This window comes from Mastigoproctus giganteus, chromosome 1 (genome assembly GCF_048544385.1).
Source record: "Mastigoproctus giganteus isolate SK-2022 chromosome 1, ASM4854438v1, whole genome shotgun sequence".
Classification (NCBI taxonomy): domain Eukaryota; kingdom Metazoa; phylum Arthropoda; class Arachnida; order Uropygi; family Thelyphonidae; genus Mastigoproctus; species Mastigoproctus giganteus.
In genome coordinates this window covers 140,563,373-140,585,643 of record NC_143575.1, presented here as the reverse complement: position 1 = coordinate 140,585,643, position 22,271 = coordinate 140,563,373, and the positions used below count along the sequence as shown (strand labels likewise).

At 36.5% G+C, this 22,271-nt stretch overlaps 1 protein-coding gene across 1 annotated transcript in view; it reads left to right on the top strand.

The window, feature by feature from the left end:
* The window catches only part of LOC150091165 (4-trimethylaminobutyraldehyde dehydrogenase A-like), a 98,566-nt gene extending 76,606 nt beyond the window's left edge, over nt 1–21,960 (top strand). Inside the window, exons 8-9 of the mRNA XM_090382395.1 lie at nt 14,219–14,448; nt 21,741–21,960. Coding sequence (XP_090238521.1) covers nt 14,219–14,448; nt 21,741–21,960 — 450 coding nt within the window. The remainder of the gene's footprint in view (nt 1–14,218; nt 14,449–21,740) is intronic.
* Nucleotides 21,961–22,271: the final 311 nt, after the last annotated feature.

Sequence of the window (22,271 nt, the reverse complement as noted above, 5' to 3'; positions counted from 1 at the left end):
CTTACATCATATGCCTCTGCTAGTACTTGCCTGTACACCAATGCTAGGAGTTTGATAAATAAATTTGATGAATTTGAGGGTTTGGTCAAGACATCAAAGGCAGATATTTTTGGGATATCATAGACATGGTGTCACTCAGATATAAGGAATGCAGAAATGGAATTTGGGGAGTACAATGTGTACAGGAAGGATAGACAGGACAGGAAGCATTATGCTATTAGTTAAGAAACACAAAATCCAAGGAAGTACAGCCAGTCGACATGGGTGGACAGAGCAGTGGCAAGTCAGTTTAGTGTGACATAAGCACTGGGAAAGCAAAATTGAGAGTAGGAGTGTGTTATAAGCCTGATGAATAAAATAAACAACTGTACAGAGAAATAGAGTAGGCCAGTAAATCAGTGTCTTATAACAGGGCATTTTAATATCCCAGATATTGACTGGAATTTGTGTGTTGGTCACTCACACACTAGCAAGAGTTTTGTGGATTTATTGGATGATTGTTTTCTACAGCAGCATGTTCGGGAGGCAACTAGAGGGAGTAATACCCTTGATCTGATTATCAGTAGTGATTCTTCATGCATTGAGAATCTGCAGACAAAGGAACCACTAAGTGGTACAGATTAAAATGTGCTGAAGTGGGATTTACTCAAAGAGGTAACTACCATCAGGGGTAAAGGGAAGGGGTTTTGCTTTTGTAAAGGTGACTACAGTGTTTGAAATAGTATTTAAATTCCATACGGTGGGTGCAACAGCAAATTCATAATGGTAAGCATTCAAAGAATTAATCTTGGAAGCTACTATGCTTGTCATACCAACTAAGAAATATTGTTCAAGGTTTAGGCCTAAATGGATGTCAGATGAACAAATGAGAAATGTGTCAGAGAAGAAAAATGCATGAGATAAATATATAAATTAACAGGTGACACAGAAGCCTATGATAGATATAAACTGGTCTGTAACCAAGTCACAAAGGAAGTTAGGCAGGCAAATAATACAAAGAAAAACAGCAAAGAGTTCTTTACTTATGTAAACTCTAGAAGGAAGGGGATGAATCAGATTGGTCCACTTGATATCGATGGTTCAACTGTTGATGATCCTGCTCAGGTAGCTAACAAACTAAATGAATATTTTGCATATATATTCACACAGAGTTATTTGGGGAAAGGAATGCCAGAGGTGAAGTAAACTCTGGCAGTGAGCTAGATGATTTTGTAATAACTGAGAGCAAAGTGGAGGAGAAATTCTTGAAGTAAACATAAGAAAGGCCACTGGGGTGGATGGGATCTATCCAGTTATATTAAAGAAGTCAGCAACAGAAGTAAGCAAACCCTTAGCCATAATTATGAGAGCTACTTTGGACTCAGGGGAGATATCCATGGACTGGAGATATGCAAATGTGACCCCAATTCACAAATTTAAACTAACAGGTCTGTAATTATACAAGTAATTACAGACCTGTTAGTTTAAATTCTGTTCCAGGGAAATTAATGGAGGCACTGCAGGATCATCTAGACAAGACTTCAGTTATAGCTCGGACAGAGCATGGGTTTTTTTTTAATGGGCAAGTCTTGTCTGACCAGTTTGATCGGATACTATGATGTGGTCACAAAGGAACTGGATGCAAAGAATAATTTTGATATCATATATTTGGATCTTAGAAATGCTTTTGATACTGTTGCACATGGAAGACTGCTGCACAAATTGGAGCAGTGTGTCATTGGAAGCATATTGCTGCTATGGATAAAGGAATGGTTGAGTGGGAGAAAACCACGAGTGGTAATCAATGGATACTGCTCTTTGTGAACTAATGTTATTAGTGGAAACCCCCCCCCAGGGTTCAGTGTTGGGTCATTGTTGTTTTCTGTATTTATTGATATTGATGATGGTATATCAGGCTTAATGTCTAAATTTGCAGACGATATGGAGGTCATCAGGGTTGAATGACACTAATGACAGTACTGCTGCAACAGGATCTATAAAAGTTGAGCAGATGGGCTGAGAGGTGGAATTGAAGTTTAACATTGACAAATGTAAAGTGCTGCATCTGGGGAGCAGTAACTACAGAGTAACGTATCAACTGTGTGGTATACACTGACAGTGGTAGAGAATGAAAAGGACCTGGGGGTAATCGTGCAGTCAGATGTGAAGAGTTTTCTTAGCAGTGTAGATGGTCTGCAAGAGTAGCTCATGGTGTCTTGTCAATGATATACAGGAATTTTTCTATCAGGGATAAGGAGGTGATTATCTCCTTGTATAAGGCCACACCTTGAGTACTGTATACAGGTCTGTAGGCCTCCTTTTCGGAAAGATGTAAAGCTGCTGGAACGAGTACAGAGAAGGGCAACAAGATTAGTGAATGGAACAAAGGGTTGCTCTTACGAAGAAAGGCTTAAGTTTTCCAAATTACAGTGTCTGGAGACTAGGCACCTGCAAGGTGATCTGAATGAGGTGTATAAGGCCTTGAATGGTTTGAGCATGCTCATTGCTAATGGGATTCTTCCTCTTGCTCAGAATAATCGCCTGAGAGGGCATAAATTTAAATTTTGGGAAAGACAGTTGTAGGATAGATGTATGGAAGTTTGCCTTTGGCCAGTGGGTGGTTGATTGCTGGAACAAACTTCCATTTGTCATAGAAGTTGATAGCTTAAATAGATTCAAGGCAATTCTAGATAAACATTTGGAGCGAGTGGATGGGTGAAATGAGAAGGGGTTTTTTTTTTTTTTTTTTGGCTGATGCTGTATAAGCTTGCTTTTTTGTATCATGTCTTTACTGATGTTAATATACCTCACAATCTATTATGAGCCATAAGCAGAGTCACCCAACAGAAATTATATGGTATGAAAAATGTAAGAAATCAAGCAATCTCTGTAATAGGACACAAGACAATTCATAATTCTCCCGAACATTCACATACATTTTCACCTTGCCAGTGTAAGCAAGGGATAAGGAACACGTAAGGCAGTGTTTCTCAAAGGGTGTGCCGCGAGATTTTTCTTCTTTGGAAAATGTGCCCCGAGAGTAAAAAGATTGAGAAACACTGACGTAAGGCACTCTAGGGCTCCCACAAGTCCTTGTAAAAATCTCACAAGTTTCAAGTTGACATGAGCATTAGGTTGGAGTCACCAAATGAACTGAATGCAGTAACTCACAAGCAAGATAACATTTTCAAAGAAACCAGACAATAGTATATTAATGTGATTGTTATAAAGATATACAATATACAGATATATTATATAGACTAATATGATATACAAATCATACTACGAGAAACTGTGGTTTCCCATTGCCTTTTACAACTGTGTGCATGTAACCACGTGTGTTCAGGGCTTGTGGGGGGGGGGATTTGATGTGAGCTAAACCCCTCTTTGAGACCAACTAACTCAAAGTTGGTCTGAAATGGAGAGTAAAATGGCTGTCAAAAATTTTCTCTAATCTAAGACAGAACTCAAACCCAGATCTTTCCATATAAGTGCCAAGTGGCTAGGCCACTTTAGTAACATGGCGATCATCAGTGCTTGTTTGTAATTTTTTTAAACAGCTATCTGATGAAGTGCTTCCCACAACACTATGGTTCAGCCAATATACAACACCCATCAATTGATGGAGTTTGAGAGTCATAAATCAGACAGATGCTTAGAAAAGAACAAACAAGAATTGACAAACATTTTCAAAACATCTCAGAACAATTTGTTGGTTGATCTTCAAACAAGATCAAAACCTCTCATACTATATCAACAAAACCTTGGTTCACAGAAAACTTTAGATCTTTTTTTTACAGCCAAGCAACAGGCCTCCAGGATCTTATGGAAGTCACTGACTCTGAATAACTCCATCAAATATAAAAAGCAAGTCTTCATGCTTGCTTTTTATATTTGATGTTTTTCATCAAATATAAAAATATTTGATGTAAAACAGTCTTCATGCATACCAGTAGACAAGGGGAGGTTTATGGGGAGGCTCGCATCTCAAAGAGAATTTTATCTAACTCAGATCATAACTTCTGTCTGTACTGAGAAAGCTCCTTGATTGGGCAGATCACACTGTTGAAGAACAGTGTGATCCACTGCTGCCACTATGATGGCAACTTTATCCCTGAAATTAATAAAACTCCACTTTCCTCCATTAGCTTGACCAAGTGGATCTTGTCTATGCAATGAACAACTTGCAAAGCAAATGAATTGTCATACATGATAGATTTCTTTTATTCGTGCTAAAAATCTGCAGTTCATTCATAACAATCCTCTCCAGCTCCTCTTCAACAGGATTCTCAACTTTCTCTACAATTCATTGAAAAGGCCTCTGGAGTCAGGAACTCTATAATTCATCTGTAATACTAAATAACACTGACTCGAATCTGTAAAACGTCTTTATTATGATAAAATAAAATAAAACACATGCTTACTAATTGTATAACTATGTGTTAAAATATTAAATCAAAATAAAATAAATGTTGTATAACAAGAATAAAATTCCATAAAATATATAAAATTAAAAGCGATAAAGCTATTTATTGAATTTTATTCTTGTTATATAACATTTATTTTATTTTGTTTTAATATTTTAACATATAGTTATACAATCAGTACACATGTGTTTTATTTTATTTTACCATAATAAAGACGTTTTACACATTCGAGTCAGTGTTATTTAGTAGCATTACAGGTGAATTTATCTACAATTATACCTTCAATCTGGAAACAGTATATTGCAAAGCCCATGCCAAATAACAACGGACAAAAATCCAATAAAGAATACAAACCAATCTTCATAGGTTGCAATATTCAAAAAATCTTTGCGAGAACTATCCTCAAACACATAAATGAGCATTGCTTTGGTCATAGACCTGGCTACTACCTATATTCCATTATTATAAAGAACAGATTAACAATCTCAAACCTCCTTCAGACCTTCTGTAGAATCTAACATTCCTTAAACATAAGGACAAATATAAATACTTTTCCTGGATATCAAGCAGAATATGACACTCCATCAATTCCCTAATTATTATCCTTGAGAACCACTTTGGAATTACAGGCCCCAATACTCCAGCTTCTTAGACAGCTACTGACTTGAAGACAAATCCCTTGCAATGCATAATAACAATTGCTTAATATTTACCATAAGCAGAGTATACCACAGTGAGGCATTCTGTCAGCATCCCTTTTTGTAGCAGCCCTCAACTTACAAGAATATCAAGATGCTGTGCACATCTCACTAGCTATAAAATTCCAGATGTCAGACCTTGTAATTTACCTCAGAACTCACCTCAGGCTTAGAGTTAAATCCCGGCAAGTCCACCCACATCATTTTTTTCACAAAAAAAAAAAAAAAAGAAAAAAGAAAAGGAAAAAAATTAACATCACAGTCCTACTAGATGGCCTTCCTGTTAGCAGAGTTGTGAATTACACAGATTCCAGAGTCGCCTGGAACAAACAACTCACTTTCTTGACAGCACTTTTCAAACACTGAGAAAAAGTCCCTTACAGCTCTCTGGAGATTAAAACAAGAACTTAGCCGTGTTTATCATCCAAGCCACTTAATTTACTATGTCATGAGATGCATCTCCCTGGTTGCACTCTACTTGTGTGTCATTTGGTCTTGTACATTGTCTACTTGACTCAAGTTTCCTTGGTATCAAGTATTGGATCCTATGGTGGCTAAATAGGATACTCAGAAAACATTTTACAATCTCAAGAAGCATCCTTTATACCACCTTTAAATGGATCCCCTGAGAATTAATCATAATCAGGGCTAATATCATCTAATTTAAATATTTTAATGAGACACTTGAGCTTGATGCTTTTGAGCAATTTCCTGTACGTTAGGGCATATTTCAAATAAACTTACTCTCATGTTTCTTCAATGCACATTAGTTTTTCCCTTTTATTGGATTTAATGATTATTAATGGCAAGGATCCCAACTCACAGCAATAAGAAGTGGAGAACTGCAATAAAATTCTCAAGGCACAATTTGAAATTTCAGGATACTCATCTTTGTTTGAAATCCAGAACATATCAAGGGGGACTTCATGTTTCATTTTAAGACTTTGATCACCTGAGATTGGTACAAATTGTTCTTCTCCAATCCCTAATCCAGATGAAACAGACATAAAAGGGTTTCATATCCGGTCAAACTATATTTACCAATGGAAAGTATTTTTCAATGTTGTTTTCTTATACTTCTAAGTGGTCAGTTACAAGAGCAGCAATATCCTTTTTATTGGTTTCAGATATTAGTGGAACCATATCAAGATTTCCCCTTTCTTGCTCTGTTCAGCCAAATTAACAGTTTTTCCTTAAATGCTAATAGCTTGTCCGTAGAAGTAAGGATGCTATCACTATATCCATGCATACTGGTATTCAAGCTGTTTAAATGGATAAATATTTCTGCTAAATAAGCTAGCCTTACTACAGCTCATTGTTTAGGTATTTGTAAAAATTATTTTCTTCGGATTGAAAGAAAACTTTAATTTTGTATTTTGGTTCATAGATGCTAAACAATACCTTTCCCTTTGACAGCCATCTTACTTCTGTATGCAAAATTAAATATTCATAATAGTAGTAGAGGCATGTGATATAAGAAAGCAAGCATATGAGCTTATGTAGCATCAGTCAAAAAAACAAAAAAACAATTTCACACATCCATTCCCTCTAAACGTTTGTTCCACTTCCTCCTTGAATTTATTTAAGCTATCAACTTTCACAACAACAGATGGAAGTTTGTTCCAGCAATCAGCTATCTGCTGGCTAAAGGCAAATTTCCGCACATCTATTCTGCAACTGAATTTATGCATAATTTGAATTTATGCACCCTCGGGTTCATAATCAGAGCAAGTGGAAGAATCCCATCAGAATCGAGCCTGCTCAACCCATTCAAGACTTTATACACCTCAGACAGATCACCTCGCAGGTGCCTAGTCTCCAGACACTGCAATTTGCAGAATTTAAGCCTTTCTTGGCAAGGACCCTTTGTTCCCCTCATCAATCTTGTTGCCCTTCTCTGTACTCACTCAAGCAATTCTACAATCCTTCCTAAAAGAGACCTCCAGACCTGTACGCAGTACTCAAGGCATGGCCTGATCATTGCCATATACAAAGGGATATTCACCTCCTTTTCCCTACTAGCAAAATTCCTCTATATCATTGACTGCTCTTTCAGACAGGCAGCTTGTCTGAAATGCTCAGAAAACTTCATACCTGTCTGCACAATTACTCCCAGGTCTTTTTCATTTTCTACTACCCTAAGTGTAGTACCACACAATTGGTACATTTCTCTGGGGTTACTTCTACCCCATATGCAGTACTTCGCATTTGTTAATGTTGAACTTCAGTTGCCACTTCTCGTGGCATCCATGGCACTACAAAGCTGATTAAAGAGATGTGTTTTTAGTGGTTTTTATTTAATGTAATCGACCATTAATACACCCTTATCTAACACTGATTTCAACTCATTGTCTGGTGTTCTTCCAACAAGAGCATCTCTGTGCAGAAAGCAATGAGTAAACATTTCATTTGGGCTCTCTCTCTCTCTCTCTCTCTATCTCTATCTATCTATAAATAAAACCTTGATGGAGCAACATTGGTACAGACACCCACGCATGACTTCCATGAAAGTTCTAATTTTTCTAAGTAGCCAGTCAAAGTATCAAAATACCTCTTAAGTTCTTTGCAGCATAAGAATTAAAATATGATGTCAGTAGACTTGTAACATGAAATTTGATTTTTTTCCCCCTTGTAGATACTTATTCCTTGATGTTCTAAGATATTTCAATTATTCTCCTTCGAATAGTATCATCCAATAGGGGTATTTTAGCAATTTGGCAAAATAAGGGACTCAGCTGTGCTGTGCAATTTCTTTTGGAATGCAATGATTTTTTCTACTTGGTAAGAAGCAATCTGAACTTTTTCAGAAATTTGTATTCTTTTTCTCAGAATAGTCTGTCGTTTTTTTTTTTTTTTTTGTTCTACAAGTAATTATTATTATTATTATTATTGCTGTTATATTATTTCTCCCTGATTGGGGGTTCCACCTCATGACAGGTATTGCTACCAAGTACACAGGGTGGTTGTTGTCATGTCTGGTGTTACTGTTGGTCGAGGAACTCTCTGACTATCCTACAGGTGTTCAGGATTGTGACACTCTGGAGTTCCTTGTAGGTGTTTGCTGGGAGACCTATTGCTGCTAGGCTGTTATGTAAGGTCTTTGTAGGGTCATATCTGTGGTTGACACAATGATCGGGATGGTCGTTACTTGCTGTATATGCCACATCTCTTTGATCTCCTGTCTTAAGTTCGTGTACTTCCTGATTTTTTCCCCATGGGTTTTCTGCAGGTTGCCAATGTTGGGTACTGCTATGTCAATCAGATAGGTAGCCTTTTCCTTCTTGTCCACAAGGGTTATGTCCGGTCTGTTGTGCGGGATTGTCCTATCCGTTATTATTGTTATTAGCCACATGGTGCAAGGAAACCTGAGACTTATGCTGCACCAGCCAAAAAAAATTCCTGAGTTACCCTGAGAGAGAGTCAGAAGTACAAAGGAATCATAAAGAAAGAGAAGAATAATGATATCCAGCTCAAATCTTTATCCACAAGATTCACATAGTTAGTGATTAAATGTCTCTTCAATTTGCTAGGAACCATGGCATCGTTGTAAACTTTTTCACCACAAACAACACACAGGTAGAGGACAGACCTCTTCACACAAAGAAAATCTGAAATTTAAATAACTGTCCATATACTTTCAGATAACTTTGCACCTCTTCAGTTGCATGTTCCTGCTCAAATCAGGTTGGCTTTTACTACTGGGTCTTCCAATATAATCCTTGTTGCTGCATTCTCCTTCATCTTCAGGCGAAATTTTCCTTTTTACTTTTAGGGTGGCTAATTAAGCATGAAAAATAACGATTAAATCAAATGATAAAAAATAGACTGCTGAAAGGCTTTATGTAATTATGCAAATGTACTCACCATAATGTAATTATACAATGTAACACATTGATTATAGATCTACAAATCACCGAGCAAAATTGTGAGAATTTTTTTATTTATCTTAAGTAAACTGGCCATTGGGCATAAGTTGCTAAATAGCACTTGTGCTCAGACAGCTGGCACCATAGAGAGAAGGTATTACAATGTACTACATTGTATGCTCAATGTAATAATCATGTGGAGGCAGCATTGGGCTGCATAGATTTAGTATGGGTGTTCCTATCGTGGGAACCTCTCTCTCTCTCTCTCTCTCTCTCTCTCTCTCTCTCTCTCTCTCTCTCTCTCTCTCTCTCTCTCTCTCTCTCTCTCTCTATGGAAAAAAATCACTATTTCCTTGTAATGCTGGTCTCTTGAGGTTAGAAATGCTGAAGCATTATTGAAAAGCAAGGTGACAGCTTGAAAGAGGTTATAAACAAATCATAACTGTACCACCAAAGGGGCATTCTAGCAGGGAATTACCCAGAGTCATGTTGGGACCATGCACAGAAGGTGAATTCTGTCTCCATATAATAATTTTTCTATTATACATGGCTGGCACTAACTCCTAACAAATAGGTGATAGTGCATAGTAGTACATTTTTGTTATTATTATTATTTTTTTAATTAAAAAATTTTCCTTTTAGTTTTTTAATTTATCTCATGGCACACTTAGAACAATTTTGCAGTACACTAGTGTGCTGTGGCACACCAGTTGAGAACCACTGCCCTAACATACAGTTAAGGCAGTGGTTCTCAACTGGTTTATTCAACATACAGTACAGGCTGACCTCAATTAAAGCGATTAATTCATCCTGTGACCCCATTGCCTAAAGAAACTCGTTAATCGAATATAAAAATGAATAGGAAAAATTATAATTGGTCCTTGACCGTCAGGAATCCATAAATAATTTTAAAAATAACTTTTTAACTGTATACCATGTAAAAGATAATGAAAATAGTTATGGAATTGAATGTTTATTGCATAAAACAGCAGTTCCCAAAGTATATGCCGCAGAATATTTTAAATTTTTGAGGGAAACACAGCGGTAAAAGGTTTGAGGTTGTCTGTGATACGAAAGATTTCATCTAGTTCTTTTACCATTCTCTCTTTCGTGGTAACATTTTCATTTAACTCATTTAAAAATTAGAATTTTTAAATTCAAGTCTGATTTGACTTTATTAGTGGGAGACAAACAAGTAACACATCTTCTTCCGATGTGGATGGAACACACTGAGGCGGGCAGCAGGCAAGCGTTTGTTTATTGCCCGTCTGACGTGCAGTAAGTTTAATGCGAGATTCAAATCTTTTTCAACTATCACATAAAAAAAAAGATCGTGTTAACTGGAAATTTGTATCATGTACAGTGAAAAATGCTATAATTTTTTCAAATAGCGGTAACTGAAAAACACATTAATCGAACTCGCGTTGTGCGAGGCCTGGCTGTATATGCTTATTTGTTATAGTAATAACTCCTGCATCAACAACCATATCCTTCAGATCTTACATAAGAAACTCAATGTAGTTAGACCCTATTCATCACAGTGGCCTAAGCATTGCTCTTGTAACCTACCACACATCTCCTATCCAAAGTCTTTACGCTGAAGCTCACAACTCTTCACTCTCTGTACACTGACAAAGTTTACTACTAAATTACGCCATCAAAATCAAAAGTGAACCTTTGCATCCAGTTTAGAAGTATCTATATAGATTTGGGAGAACTTATATGCTGTTTATCCATTAATGAATCAACTGGCATACATCTTTGCTCATTGCTTGATAATTAACAGCTTGATCTTTCTTGAATAACTATCACTGTTTCCGCTGCTCCTCCATGGGCTTTCTGTTCCCCCCCCCCAGCATGTGATTTAGAAAGAGTGGTTTTTCCCCTTCAAGAATGGTGGAAAACTACTCTTTCTCAAGAGAATATAAAACAGCTTCATAAATCACTAATTGCAAAATGTGAATCATATGCACAGATGACTCCAAAATGTTGTAGTATCTTTACTGCTGACTGCATACAATACAAATGGCCTTGGAATCCACAATATTGCATCAGTTTACTAATAGTGTCATATTCACTGACTCTCTTGGTGCCATTCTCACTTTATAGCCAAGAAGGAAATATCACAATATTTCCTACCTACTTGATCGTGTAGTAGGTACTACTACACGATCCTACCTACAAAATACTACCTACTTGATCGTGTTCAGAACTTGCTGGCTGATCTAGCTAAGGAGGTGAGATTAGTAAAGTTGAGTCCCTAGCCATGTTGGCAAAGCTGGCTGAGAGTGCTGACCATGCAGCGAAATTCACTGTGAAACCAGTTGACACCTCTTTCAAAATTCTTTTAATTGGCCCAAAAATCTTGTAATAAGTCGAAGTATAAATCACTGTCAAACCATCTAGCAAAATCAAGAAGTTAAGTAAAACTCCTTTCAGATCAAACTGAATCTCCAGTCTTGGCCATCCAGTTTCTGTTCGGACTGTAAAGAAGAAGCCATGCTTGCAAGACTATGGATATGTCACACATACCTTATTCACTTTTATCTTCTTTCTGCCTCAGATCCACCTTTCTGTCTGAACTTTCATGCTCAACTCACATTCACACATATCATAATTATCGAGTATGAAAACCATGTTCTTTCAGCCCAAAACACTCCTACTTTGAAACAAATTTTAGATGACAGATCTGATTTGATGCAATTTTCACTTTCCTGAAAAAGATTCAATGCTATGACCAAATTTGATGCTAATTTCTATATAATGCACATATCTAACTTTTAATGGCCCTTGTTATTTCTACCGTTGTTTGGTGCATAATGGCCTTTACCTGCCATTGCACCATAAAACTCCCAACAGTGACAATGATAAACTCTAAGGTTACTGCTCACCCAGATGCAAGATATTGCATTTTTCATTAATATACCTCAACTGCCATTTGTTAGCTCATCCAAATAATTTATATAGGTCTTTTTAGGTCTATATAAAGACCTATATGAAATAATTTATATAAGTCTTTATATAGGTTTAGATAAAGGACAAGATTTTAAAGTGGAGTGTGGGACAAAGGATTCCATTCCTAAAGAATAATTTCACTGACACGATCTGAGCAGACATTGACATCAGAAGTTTTGAAACAGTAGTCCGACCAAGGAAAAGAAGAAAAGAAATCTCACAGGTCATCCCATTTTGCATTCTTGTAATGCCAAACAACACGAGGTTGGGAAATGCCATGAGATAAAGGTTCCATTGGAGAAGAGACAATCACCAAGTTGATCTGAGGTGCCTAAAGGACCTCTCACTTCGACCGTGTACTTAGAAGGGTTGTTTGTGAGAAAAAGATCAAGTGTGCTGGCTGTATGGTTAGGATTGTCTGGTATTCTTGTAAGTAAATAAACAATCTGTGCAAGGTCATTAGTAATTGCAAAAGCCTCAGCATCTTGACCAGCTGGGTCGGTGTGACTAGAAAACGGAAGCCAGCTGGAGTTGTGAACATTAAAATCACCAAGGAAAATTACCTCACTGTTAGGAAAGTTGGACTGGAGGAAATCAAGTTGCAAAGAGAGGAAGTGGAAGAGCTCCAAGTGATTAGTGGAGTTGGGAGAACAGTAGAGACAACAGATGAATTTGACAGAATGAGGTAAGAGAGATTTTAAGCCAGAGAAGATCGAAAAGAGGAGATTCCAAATTACCAAATCTCTGACAGGGAATATCGCACTGAACATATGCACAAGTACCACCTTTGAGGTGAAAGGAATCATACAGCGAATAATTTGGGCAACTGAAGTGAGCAGTAGTTGAATCAACCGATAACTGAGATTCTTTCAGAAAAAGTATATGGGGTTTGGCAGGCTGCAAGTGGAAATGGACATCATTGAGATTAGAATTGAGACCTTGTGAAATGAACTAGGAAGTGTTTGGGAGGTTTAGATCTTTTCGCAGATAAGCTTACTCTATTAGTTTTACAATTCATGGTGTATTCAATAGTAAGAAAAAGTGTGGAGGGGGGGGACTTGCTGTATGATGTAATGAAATTTTTGGATATGGCGTACACAGGGTAAGAATATACGCAGATCCTTGACATAACGTGGCCTCGACAATGCTCCCCGTATACACACTACTCGGACTCCCTCCAGTCACTATCTGGCAGAGTAGAGGTAGCAAGATTATACACCATCTGATCCATAAGCCTCCTAAAGAGTTACCAATAGGTTCAGTCTGGTGTACTAACTAGTGGCCAGCCTGTGCACACCGTTTTTAAAGGTGTAAGTAAGATTGGATCTTGCCATGATGTCCATCATAGCCTCCAAATTCATCAGTCACTGCATGATGGAAGAGATGGGGAAAGGTTGACTGGAAATTAGCTCTGAAGTCTGAACATGGGGTTCCACCACTTCAAGCCTCCAATAAGCAAAGTGATGGTATTGCACCGGTTGATGAGAGTCATCTACCACTTAGTATCGCCTGGTAACACAGAGGGGCAGCATTTCTCCATGTGGTGTGGTTACTTTGGTTCACACCTGGGTGGTCACCGACAATGTGATTGTGAATGGGGGTTATACCCAGGATTACTAACAGTCCCACGATCGCGAATGTGCAAGCAGAGGATTTGCTGTCACAGACCGTCCGGATTTTGCTGAAATTGGGTCCACTTGACTTGAGTGTCACTTGAATATCGGTTCCATCAGCATTTTAGACTCCCAGGTAGCAAGTACAGCTTGTCTGGCATATCTGAGAGAATGTCTGTGACAGTCTCAAGGACCAACCCAAATTATCAATAACTACTTCTCAGTAACTGTTTTTCTTGGTGCATAATAGCCACTGCTGCTAATGTGCCACTAAAATTTTAAACCAAACCAAATCATTAACTGTCATCAGCAGACTTAAACAGTGAACTTTTATTCCTATGTCAATATCATTAATAAATATTACAGTAAGGAGTCCAGCATCTAACCTTGTTGGATCCCACTGTTAACATTAGCCCAAGAAAAGCAGTGGCCTAGTTTAAATAACACTTGTTCATCTGACTCTGTGTATCAAAATTATTCTCTGCATTCATTTTTTAGTGACAACCATGCAGCTAATTAAATTCATCAAACATTATCACCTCTTAACAAAACCGTGCTGTGATGCCTGTCCTGATGATGGACCTGTATCACATCCTTAACTAAGTTATGATAAGTTATGTATAACTGACAATTTAAAAATGATTAAATTATATGATTACAAAATAATTTGATATATTTAGGGTGCTGAAGTAATATGTGGCGGAGAAAGAATAGTTATGAATGATCTTTCGCTCGCTGGAGGATTTTATATTTCTCCTTGTATATTAGCAGAATGTACAGATGATATGACTGTTGTGAAGGAAGAAATATTTGGTCCTGTGGTGTCAATATTAACTTTTGATGAAGAAGAAGAAGCAATTATAAGAGCTAATAGTAGTCCTTATGGACTTGCAGGTGGTATTATGACCAAGTAAGTTTTATGATTTTTTTTTTTTTTTTATGCCTTATATATACAGTGAATTATTAATATTCTTTAAATAACATTTCACTTGTTTTTCTAAAAAAAAATATTTTTTAAATAATACTTGACTAAACTGTTTTTTTTTTTTTTTATAACAAATGAAACCGATTACTGGTTTTTGCTTTATTGCTCAGTACAGTAAACTTCTACTTGATTGATATCAGTTATTATTTTTTAAAATTTTTAAAATAATTATTGGTTTATTTAAAACAAAAGTTGGGAGGATGGTTTGAATTATTTATCTTAACATACAGATTTTATGTAATCAAAATTAGAAAAGCAAGTTATATTTATTGCTTTCATGAAATGTAAATTAATATTAGTTAAACAAAAAAAAAATTATTGAAAAGAATTTCTATTGGCCTTAATTTAGTAAATATGAGCATATTTAATAAGCTGAATTTAAAAATGTGACATATCTGAGAACTTTAATGATAATTCCATCTAATGGATTGTTTTAAAAGTGTACTCCTTGAGTTCCCATCGAAACACATATACCCTTCCTTTCTCTGAATTTCAGATTTATAGTTTTCCTCTACACACTTCTGCATATTAACATTCAGTTGGATTGAACAATTATAATTAAATATAATTAATACAAAGTATAAAATGATTTTTAAAAATTACTCTAAGAAAGTGAATTTTTTAATTATTGTACAATCATAGACTATGAAACAGCAATAAACATAAGTATCACAGCACTTATTTTAGCATTCTTAAGATACTTAAATTATTTTATTTTATTTTTACTTTAAGTATTTTAAGATTCTAAAGATATTAAATTCTGCTTAGAACTAATATTAATAATAACCTAATAAATATTACCAGATTACTAGTAATCTAGTAATATTTTAGAACTGGTAAAATGGCTCACTTCTCAAATGTCAGAAATTACATTTGAAAGCTAAACTATACATATTAATGTGATCCGCTGTATTTTATTTTCTTAACAACTTCATCAGTTAACATTATCAAATCTTAACAAAGAAATGGGTTGAGGCACACATTATTGCACTGTAGCATGAAATAATTTCAATAATGGTGTAATTAAGAGCATCCATTTTGTTGCATTTATTTTTGTATTATTTAATATCAGAATAATGTATATAATGATATCTTGACATTATCAAGCATTAATTAAAGGAAGTATCTCTCTACTTCTAATGCCCTTCATTTCAGCTGAGATTAGCTATAAAACCTGTATTAGAGTAGTAATTAAGAATTGAATGGCATAGAAAATAATAAAACATGATATACTGAAATCATTCTAGGTGGTGTTATTATACTGTTTCCTTTCGAGAAGCTAAATAACTTATCTTTGCTGTCATATATCAGTGTTCATATTCTGATGTATTATCATGCTTCCATATATTCATGAGGAACTCTTTCAAGCAAAAGAAATCGTAACACTACTTATTTTTATTATATAGGCTAAGATTCAATTTCTATCTTGATTTTTTGTGGTTTTTTTTTTTTTTTTTCTATTTTTTTTTATTTTATATATATCGGGTGGCCATGATTGAAGTATCCCTATTTACAGCTGTCTAGAGAATGTTCCAATGAAGGAAATGAAGCATTTGTTAATTATATTATATTCTTCAGAGGATATGGAAGAGAATTATCCACAAAAAAAATAAAAAAAATAGTTCCAAAAATGATCAGGCACCAGGGTAAAAAGTTGTGTTGTGAACTACTTTATGTGCATCCACTTGCACATAAATCCAGAATGGAAGGTGCAAAATACTGTAGATGTGGATACCATAGTTTTAGGAGCACAGGGCCCCTTGCCTTACCCATAGTGAGCATGTTTTGACTGCAAAACTCTGCTACCAGAATAGAAGTGCAGCAGCAATTTGGGGTTACGGGCATTGCAAGCACCAATGAAGTGATCCATTGATGTCATCTGGTGTCAGAAAAATTATTGCATGATTCTCAAGGAAACAGGAAGTGTGAGAATGAAGCTTGGAAGAAAACATAAACCCATTAACCAAGAACATGTTGAGGTAATTGCTGCTGCAGTTGTGGAAAGATCCATGGATGGTGGCAGACTGGTATTGGCACCAGAAGGTAGAACCAGTGCAGAAGCAAGATGGCTTGATATCTCATTTACAACAGTATGGAAAATATGAGGTGTTGTGGCCATATTCATAAACTCCACTCCAAGCAAGAATTGCAGCGGATGATGCTGAAACTCTCAACTGACATTTTCTCTCAACTGCTTATCACAGATGGAAGCAGACTCTGAGTGGAATCTTTTGGTGGGATAAGGCCTATTTCCAGTTGAATGAAACTGTGGACACCAAAATTTTTTTTTTTTTTTTTTTTTGACTATGCAGTCCCAGCAACCCTGCAATCTATTTACATTATTGTACCACTAACAGTGTTGATGTACAATTATCTCCGATTCCCTCATAGAGAGTCAATTCAATCTCAATGTAATGTTCATATCACAATGCAGTGCAATACCATGAGGGTATCTGACACTAATAGAGTCCCAACATGAGGTTGTGATGATCTCTGAGGATCCAATTGATGCTTGTAGGTCCACTATGAAGATCCAAAATGAGGAGAAGTCCAATCCAGGAAGCATATGTCTAAACCAGGAATTATGGTCACAATAAAGAATTCAACTTTTCTTCAAAACTGAACAGTCCCAACAGCACAGCAGTTAACAGTAAAGGGGAATACCTTAAACAGTCTCCACATACAGTCCTTGGAATCACAAAAGCATCACAGGTCATCCATCGAGGAAGTAACCACAATGCCATCCAACAGGCTTATTGTAGTGGTCTAACCCTCTCCTGGAGCTCCAATTTCTCTGATATAAGCCTGCTGAAAGTGTCAACGATCTCCTCAACAACTGCTCTGAATCACCTATTAGTGAAAGAGGCATCTGGAAGATGTATCATGAGCTTCCTTAGAAGCTGTACCCATAGTGAGCATATGGGTACAGAGGATAGACTCCCACCTATAATCAGAATGGTACCACTCATCCCTGCATCCACCCTGTCTATGGGCGCCTCCGTAGCCAGGTGGGAAGGAGCAGCAGTGCGTAGCACACGCTTCTTGATTAGACCGGGGTTCGAGCCCGTCACCACCAAATACGGAGGATGCGGAAAGGTCATTCAGGGAATGACCACCGCATATCCCGGAGCAATATGGCCTTAGTTGCTAATGCTCCTAAAAACCAAATAACAACAAAAATAACAACAACCACCCTGTCTATCATAATACACTGGCGTGAAAAACTTAAGGACTAGCACTATTTCTAAAGTAACAACCACAAAATCATTACTTAAGGTACTCTTTGCTGATGAGAGTAGATTCAGTCTCAGCAGCGATTCTGGACATCAGCTAATCTAGCGAGAGGTTGGCACATGGTATCACCCCACAAACATCTCTGAAAGGGATCAATATGGCATTCGAGGTGTTCTCGTCGCGGGAGGCATTATCTTGGATGGACGTACACAACTCCAGATACTGGAAGACAGTACTGTAACCAGTGCACGCAACTGTACTGAGGTAATCCTTCCCCCCCGTATGCGTCTGTTCCGAGATGCCATTGGCCCCAAGTTCGTGTTTATGGATAACGCCACACCCCATCGTGCTGCAGCTGTTGATATGCTTTTGGAAAGTGAGGGCATTGTTCGTATGGATTGGCTTGCCCGTTCCACCGATCTAAATCCCATCGAACACTTATGGAATGCTCTGGGGAGACACCTAGCGGCACGTCCACACCCACCAGAAAATGTTTACCAGCTGAAGATGGCACTGACAGAGGAATCAATGATGCTACTGCAAGAACTTATCAACAACATTGTTCTAAGTATGGACAGGCAGTGCAAAGCCTGCATCGACATTAGGGGTGGCCATATCTCCTACTGAGGACCACCTCTTCCCTTTGTTCCATCTTTGGCAGTGATGCATCTGTATCATGGCAGCCAGTGCTATGTTGCCATTTTTGAATAAAGTCCCTCTGTACTGTTTTGTTTCCTTTGTTGTGTCAGTGTTGTTTCCTTCATCATTTCTGTACCTCACGAGGTTCCTTTGATATGCTTTTCCCATATCCAGGCCACTCCTATGAGAAGCTACAGTTAAAACTGGTCTTAAATTTTGCACACTAGTGTTATATTCCATTCTAATGTAGCATGTCATGACTTATTCAAGCCCTTTTTAACTGTCATTCAGTATCTGGCTCATGCTCCTCCAATTGCAGCAAGATCTTCTGAATTGTTTGAGTGAAAAATTTTGAAGTGCATAAAAATCTTCTTTTGTACTAACTAACAGTTGTTCACATGCAGGAGTAAGGGAGTGGAGATTAGGAGGTTTATTCAATTAATTGTTCCCTCAAGTCAAAATACTCAACACATTCATAGAAAAGATGATTCCAGTCTTCCAGGAATCCATAAGTACATAGAGTACACTCGGTGATTCCAAATTCCCTTAACTTTGCAAAAAAGGAACCATGTCCAGTCAAAAGATAAGTTTGGAGATTGCAATTAAACCAAGTTGTCCACTGTTTATCATTTACTATCGGAAAAAATGTTTTTGTTACTGCTCCTTTCATACAATTGCTCCAATGTCGTTCTTGCCACCGTTTTACAAATTCTGTCCATAGATGCTTCCTTTCTTCTGTAACTCACTTCACAATCTATTTCAAGTGACAAACAGTTATATAGCAGCTCCTTTCTTAGATAATAACTCATTGATAGAAACACCAAGTGTAAATCCAGTGGTAGGTGATCTGTCAAAACTTGTAATGCATCAGCAGACAGTTTGACAGGCCATACACATCTTCAATAGAATAAATCGCCGAATTGAAAAGATCTTTCGCACATTGAATTTCTACAAAGCGGAGCTCAGCAGATATATAATGCATATCCCACATTTAGCAGGAAAATGCAGTCATAAAATAAGGCCAATGCTTTACCCCTGGTGCCCCATTCTTTCCTTGTAATTCGAGCAATCATGCCCACAAACTTTCGTGGTGTGGGCATGATTGCTTTTTTGAATTTTTCCACAATGTATGTGATATGGGTTATAAAGCACATCTGCCTGTCAATTATTACTCCCAAATATTATAGAGTTTTAAATGATTGATGACTGGCTGACCTTTGGATTCCTTGTCACTGATAAATGGGTAATAAGGTTTTACTCTTTGTTTTTGAAACTTGAAGTCTGCACAAATCACACCAATTCTGCAGCTCTGATAAAACAAAATTAGAATGCTCTTCCAATTGTGATTGAGAGTTGCCTTTCAATAACTAGGTAAGTTGGTCTTTAGTGGTGTAAATTGTTGCCAACACATCAGCTTGATTGCAGTAATCAAGCATTAATGACTTTAGGTTTATGATTAGAGAAACTGGTTGTGTGTATCATTCATGTAGGTTTGGGCACTGGACAGTTCTGTTCGTGTTATGAAGTGGTCTGCCAATGTGGCATCTCATCTAAGCATAGTTTAATTGCAGCAGACTCATTTTGATCATAGATTGCTTGAATTTGGGAGAAAGCAATCCTGTAGGAAATATCTGAAGCATTGGTTAAGCCAGTGGTTTTCAACCTTTTTTTTAATAACGCTACCCCTAAGTAATTTATTTTATTTTGCGGCACCCCTACTCAATTTTCTACCTGTTATACCCGATCTCTCTCTCTCTGTGTATGTATATATATATATAATATTAAAAAAATATGTTATATGATAGTTATTACAATAATATAACTATAAACAAAATTACAATTCATAATACAAATTATATATATATATATATAATTTTATTCTTTATAGAGGTATTAAATAAACATCAATCACACAAAATTAAAAAGATACTGTACGCCTTTTTTATAATGAATAAATATATAATTTTTAAAAAAAATAAGTTTAAGTAACTTAAACCCAAATTACGTGGCACTCTTGGAATGTTTTTGCGGCACTCTGGTTGAAAACCACTGAGTTAAGCTGTGGAGTCCACCAAAATCCAAATCAGTTTTTAATTGTAACTTTCTTTGTGTGTAAGCTGGGCAATTGAAGGGCCATACTCCCAATTCCATTGGGGGATAGCAGCACTGACTGACTTTCACCTCACAGTTGATATTCTCTCTAGATGGAGTGCTTTGATTAGCTTTTTCATTGTTTTGTTAGGAATATTATGACACACATAGCTAGAGGGTGATGAAGAAAGAATCAAGGAGGTATTATCCTCTTTACAGGCGTATTGCTCACTTGTTTTAAATTATCATGGACATGTGGGTTTTGTGTTAGGATGAAGATTACTGATGAGCCAGTTAATGGTGTATCTGTTGATTTGATGGATGTTATTGGCAGAAGGTCGATAGCTGCAATATCAATCAGAGTGGTGCTAAAAATATTTCAAGGGCATAGTGATAGCATCAGCTGATTGTGTGAGGATGAAGAAGAATGTAAGAAAGAGAATAGAGTAGAGTCAGATCGTTGCCACAACACCTCTGCAGTCTTGTGCAGTTGAGTGCATGCAGTTCTGCAGGGATGGGACAGAAGAGCAGGTGGTGGTATGGCTCTAACCTAGTTTCTGCTAGTCATAGTATTTGTTTCAAAATGTCAGAATACCACATTATATAAAATCAGGGGCTTATTACATATTGATCTAATGTTTTGGCACATGTCACCCTGACCCGACTCCACTATCCTTAAACAATCAGTTTTTTTCTGAGCAAGGACTCTCTTCCCCCACCACCCATAATCAGTTAGGCCATGTAGCTTTCCCATATACCATAAATGATGTCCAGATGCCTATGGTCAGACTGTATACAAAATGTAGGCATATCACACGTATGCATAGTGTGATATGCCTACAGTATGGTGTATTTGATTTCTCTGTTGAGAAGTGATGTTACTAATAACTTGTTCATATCGAGTTTCATCTTGAGTGTATGAAACTACCAATTTAACTTTTAAAACACTGTTCTTGGCAAGAGACACATTAGAGATCTAAGCTTTTCAAAAGATTATATAACTGTCTATGGGCAATCAATTTTCATATTTTTTTTGTTTCAGTTTCTTTATTTTTCTGTTCACAAAAGATTTAATTTTAAAAACTTAAGAACCCGATATTTCTTATATCTAATAATTTAAAGTAAAATACTGTATATTACAGTGTATTACAAGTACTTTGATTCTTACAGATTAGTTGTATTATGCAAAGTTTTCTTGTTTTTTTTTTTTTTTTTTTATCTATTACACAAGTTTCTTTTCTTTACATGTTAAGAGATATTCAGCGAGCACATCGTGTGGCTTCAAAACTTCAAGCAGGAATCATTTGGATAAATAATTATAATGTATTCCCACCTGAAATACCATTTGGTGGATACAAAATGTCAGGATTTGGCAGAGAAAATGGGATGGCTGCTATTAATGACTTTACCCAACTGAAAACAGTGTATGTTGAATTGAATTCCGAACTTGATTGCCCTATATATAATTTATAATAATTTATAATTTTAATGTAAATAACTAATATATATTTTTGGATTCATCTTTATAAAGAACAAGAAACAATAATAGATACAGTATATGTTACTTGTAATAAATTGTAGGCAAATTATTTGTTTTATATTTTCTGTGTACCTTTATTTAAGGCACTAAGCTGGTATTTAAAAGTAATAAAAACAGCTTAAATTAATTTTGTAATATTTACAACAGCAATTTTTAAATAATTATCCATTAGTACAGTGCTTCTCAAACTTTTCACTATCATTCTTCCCTAAAAAAGGAAGGTATTGGTGGTGAAAAGAAATAA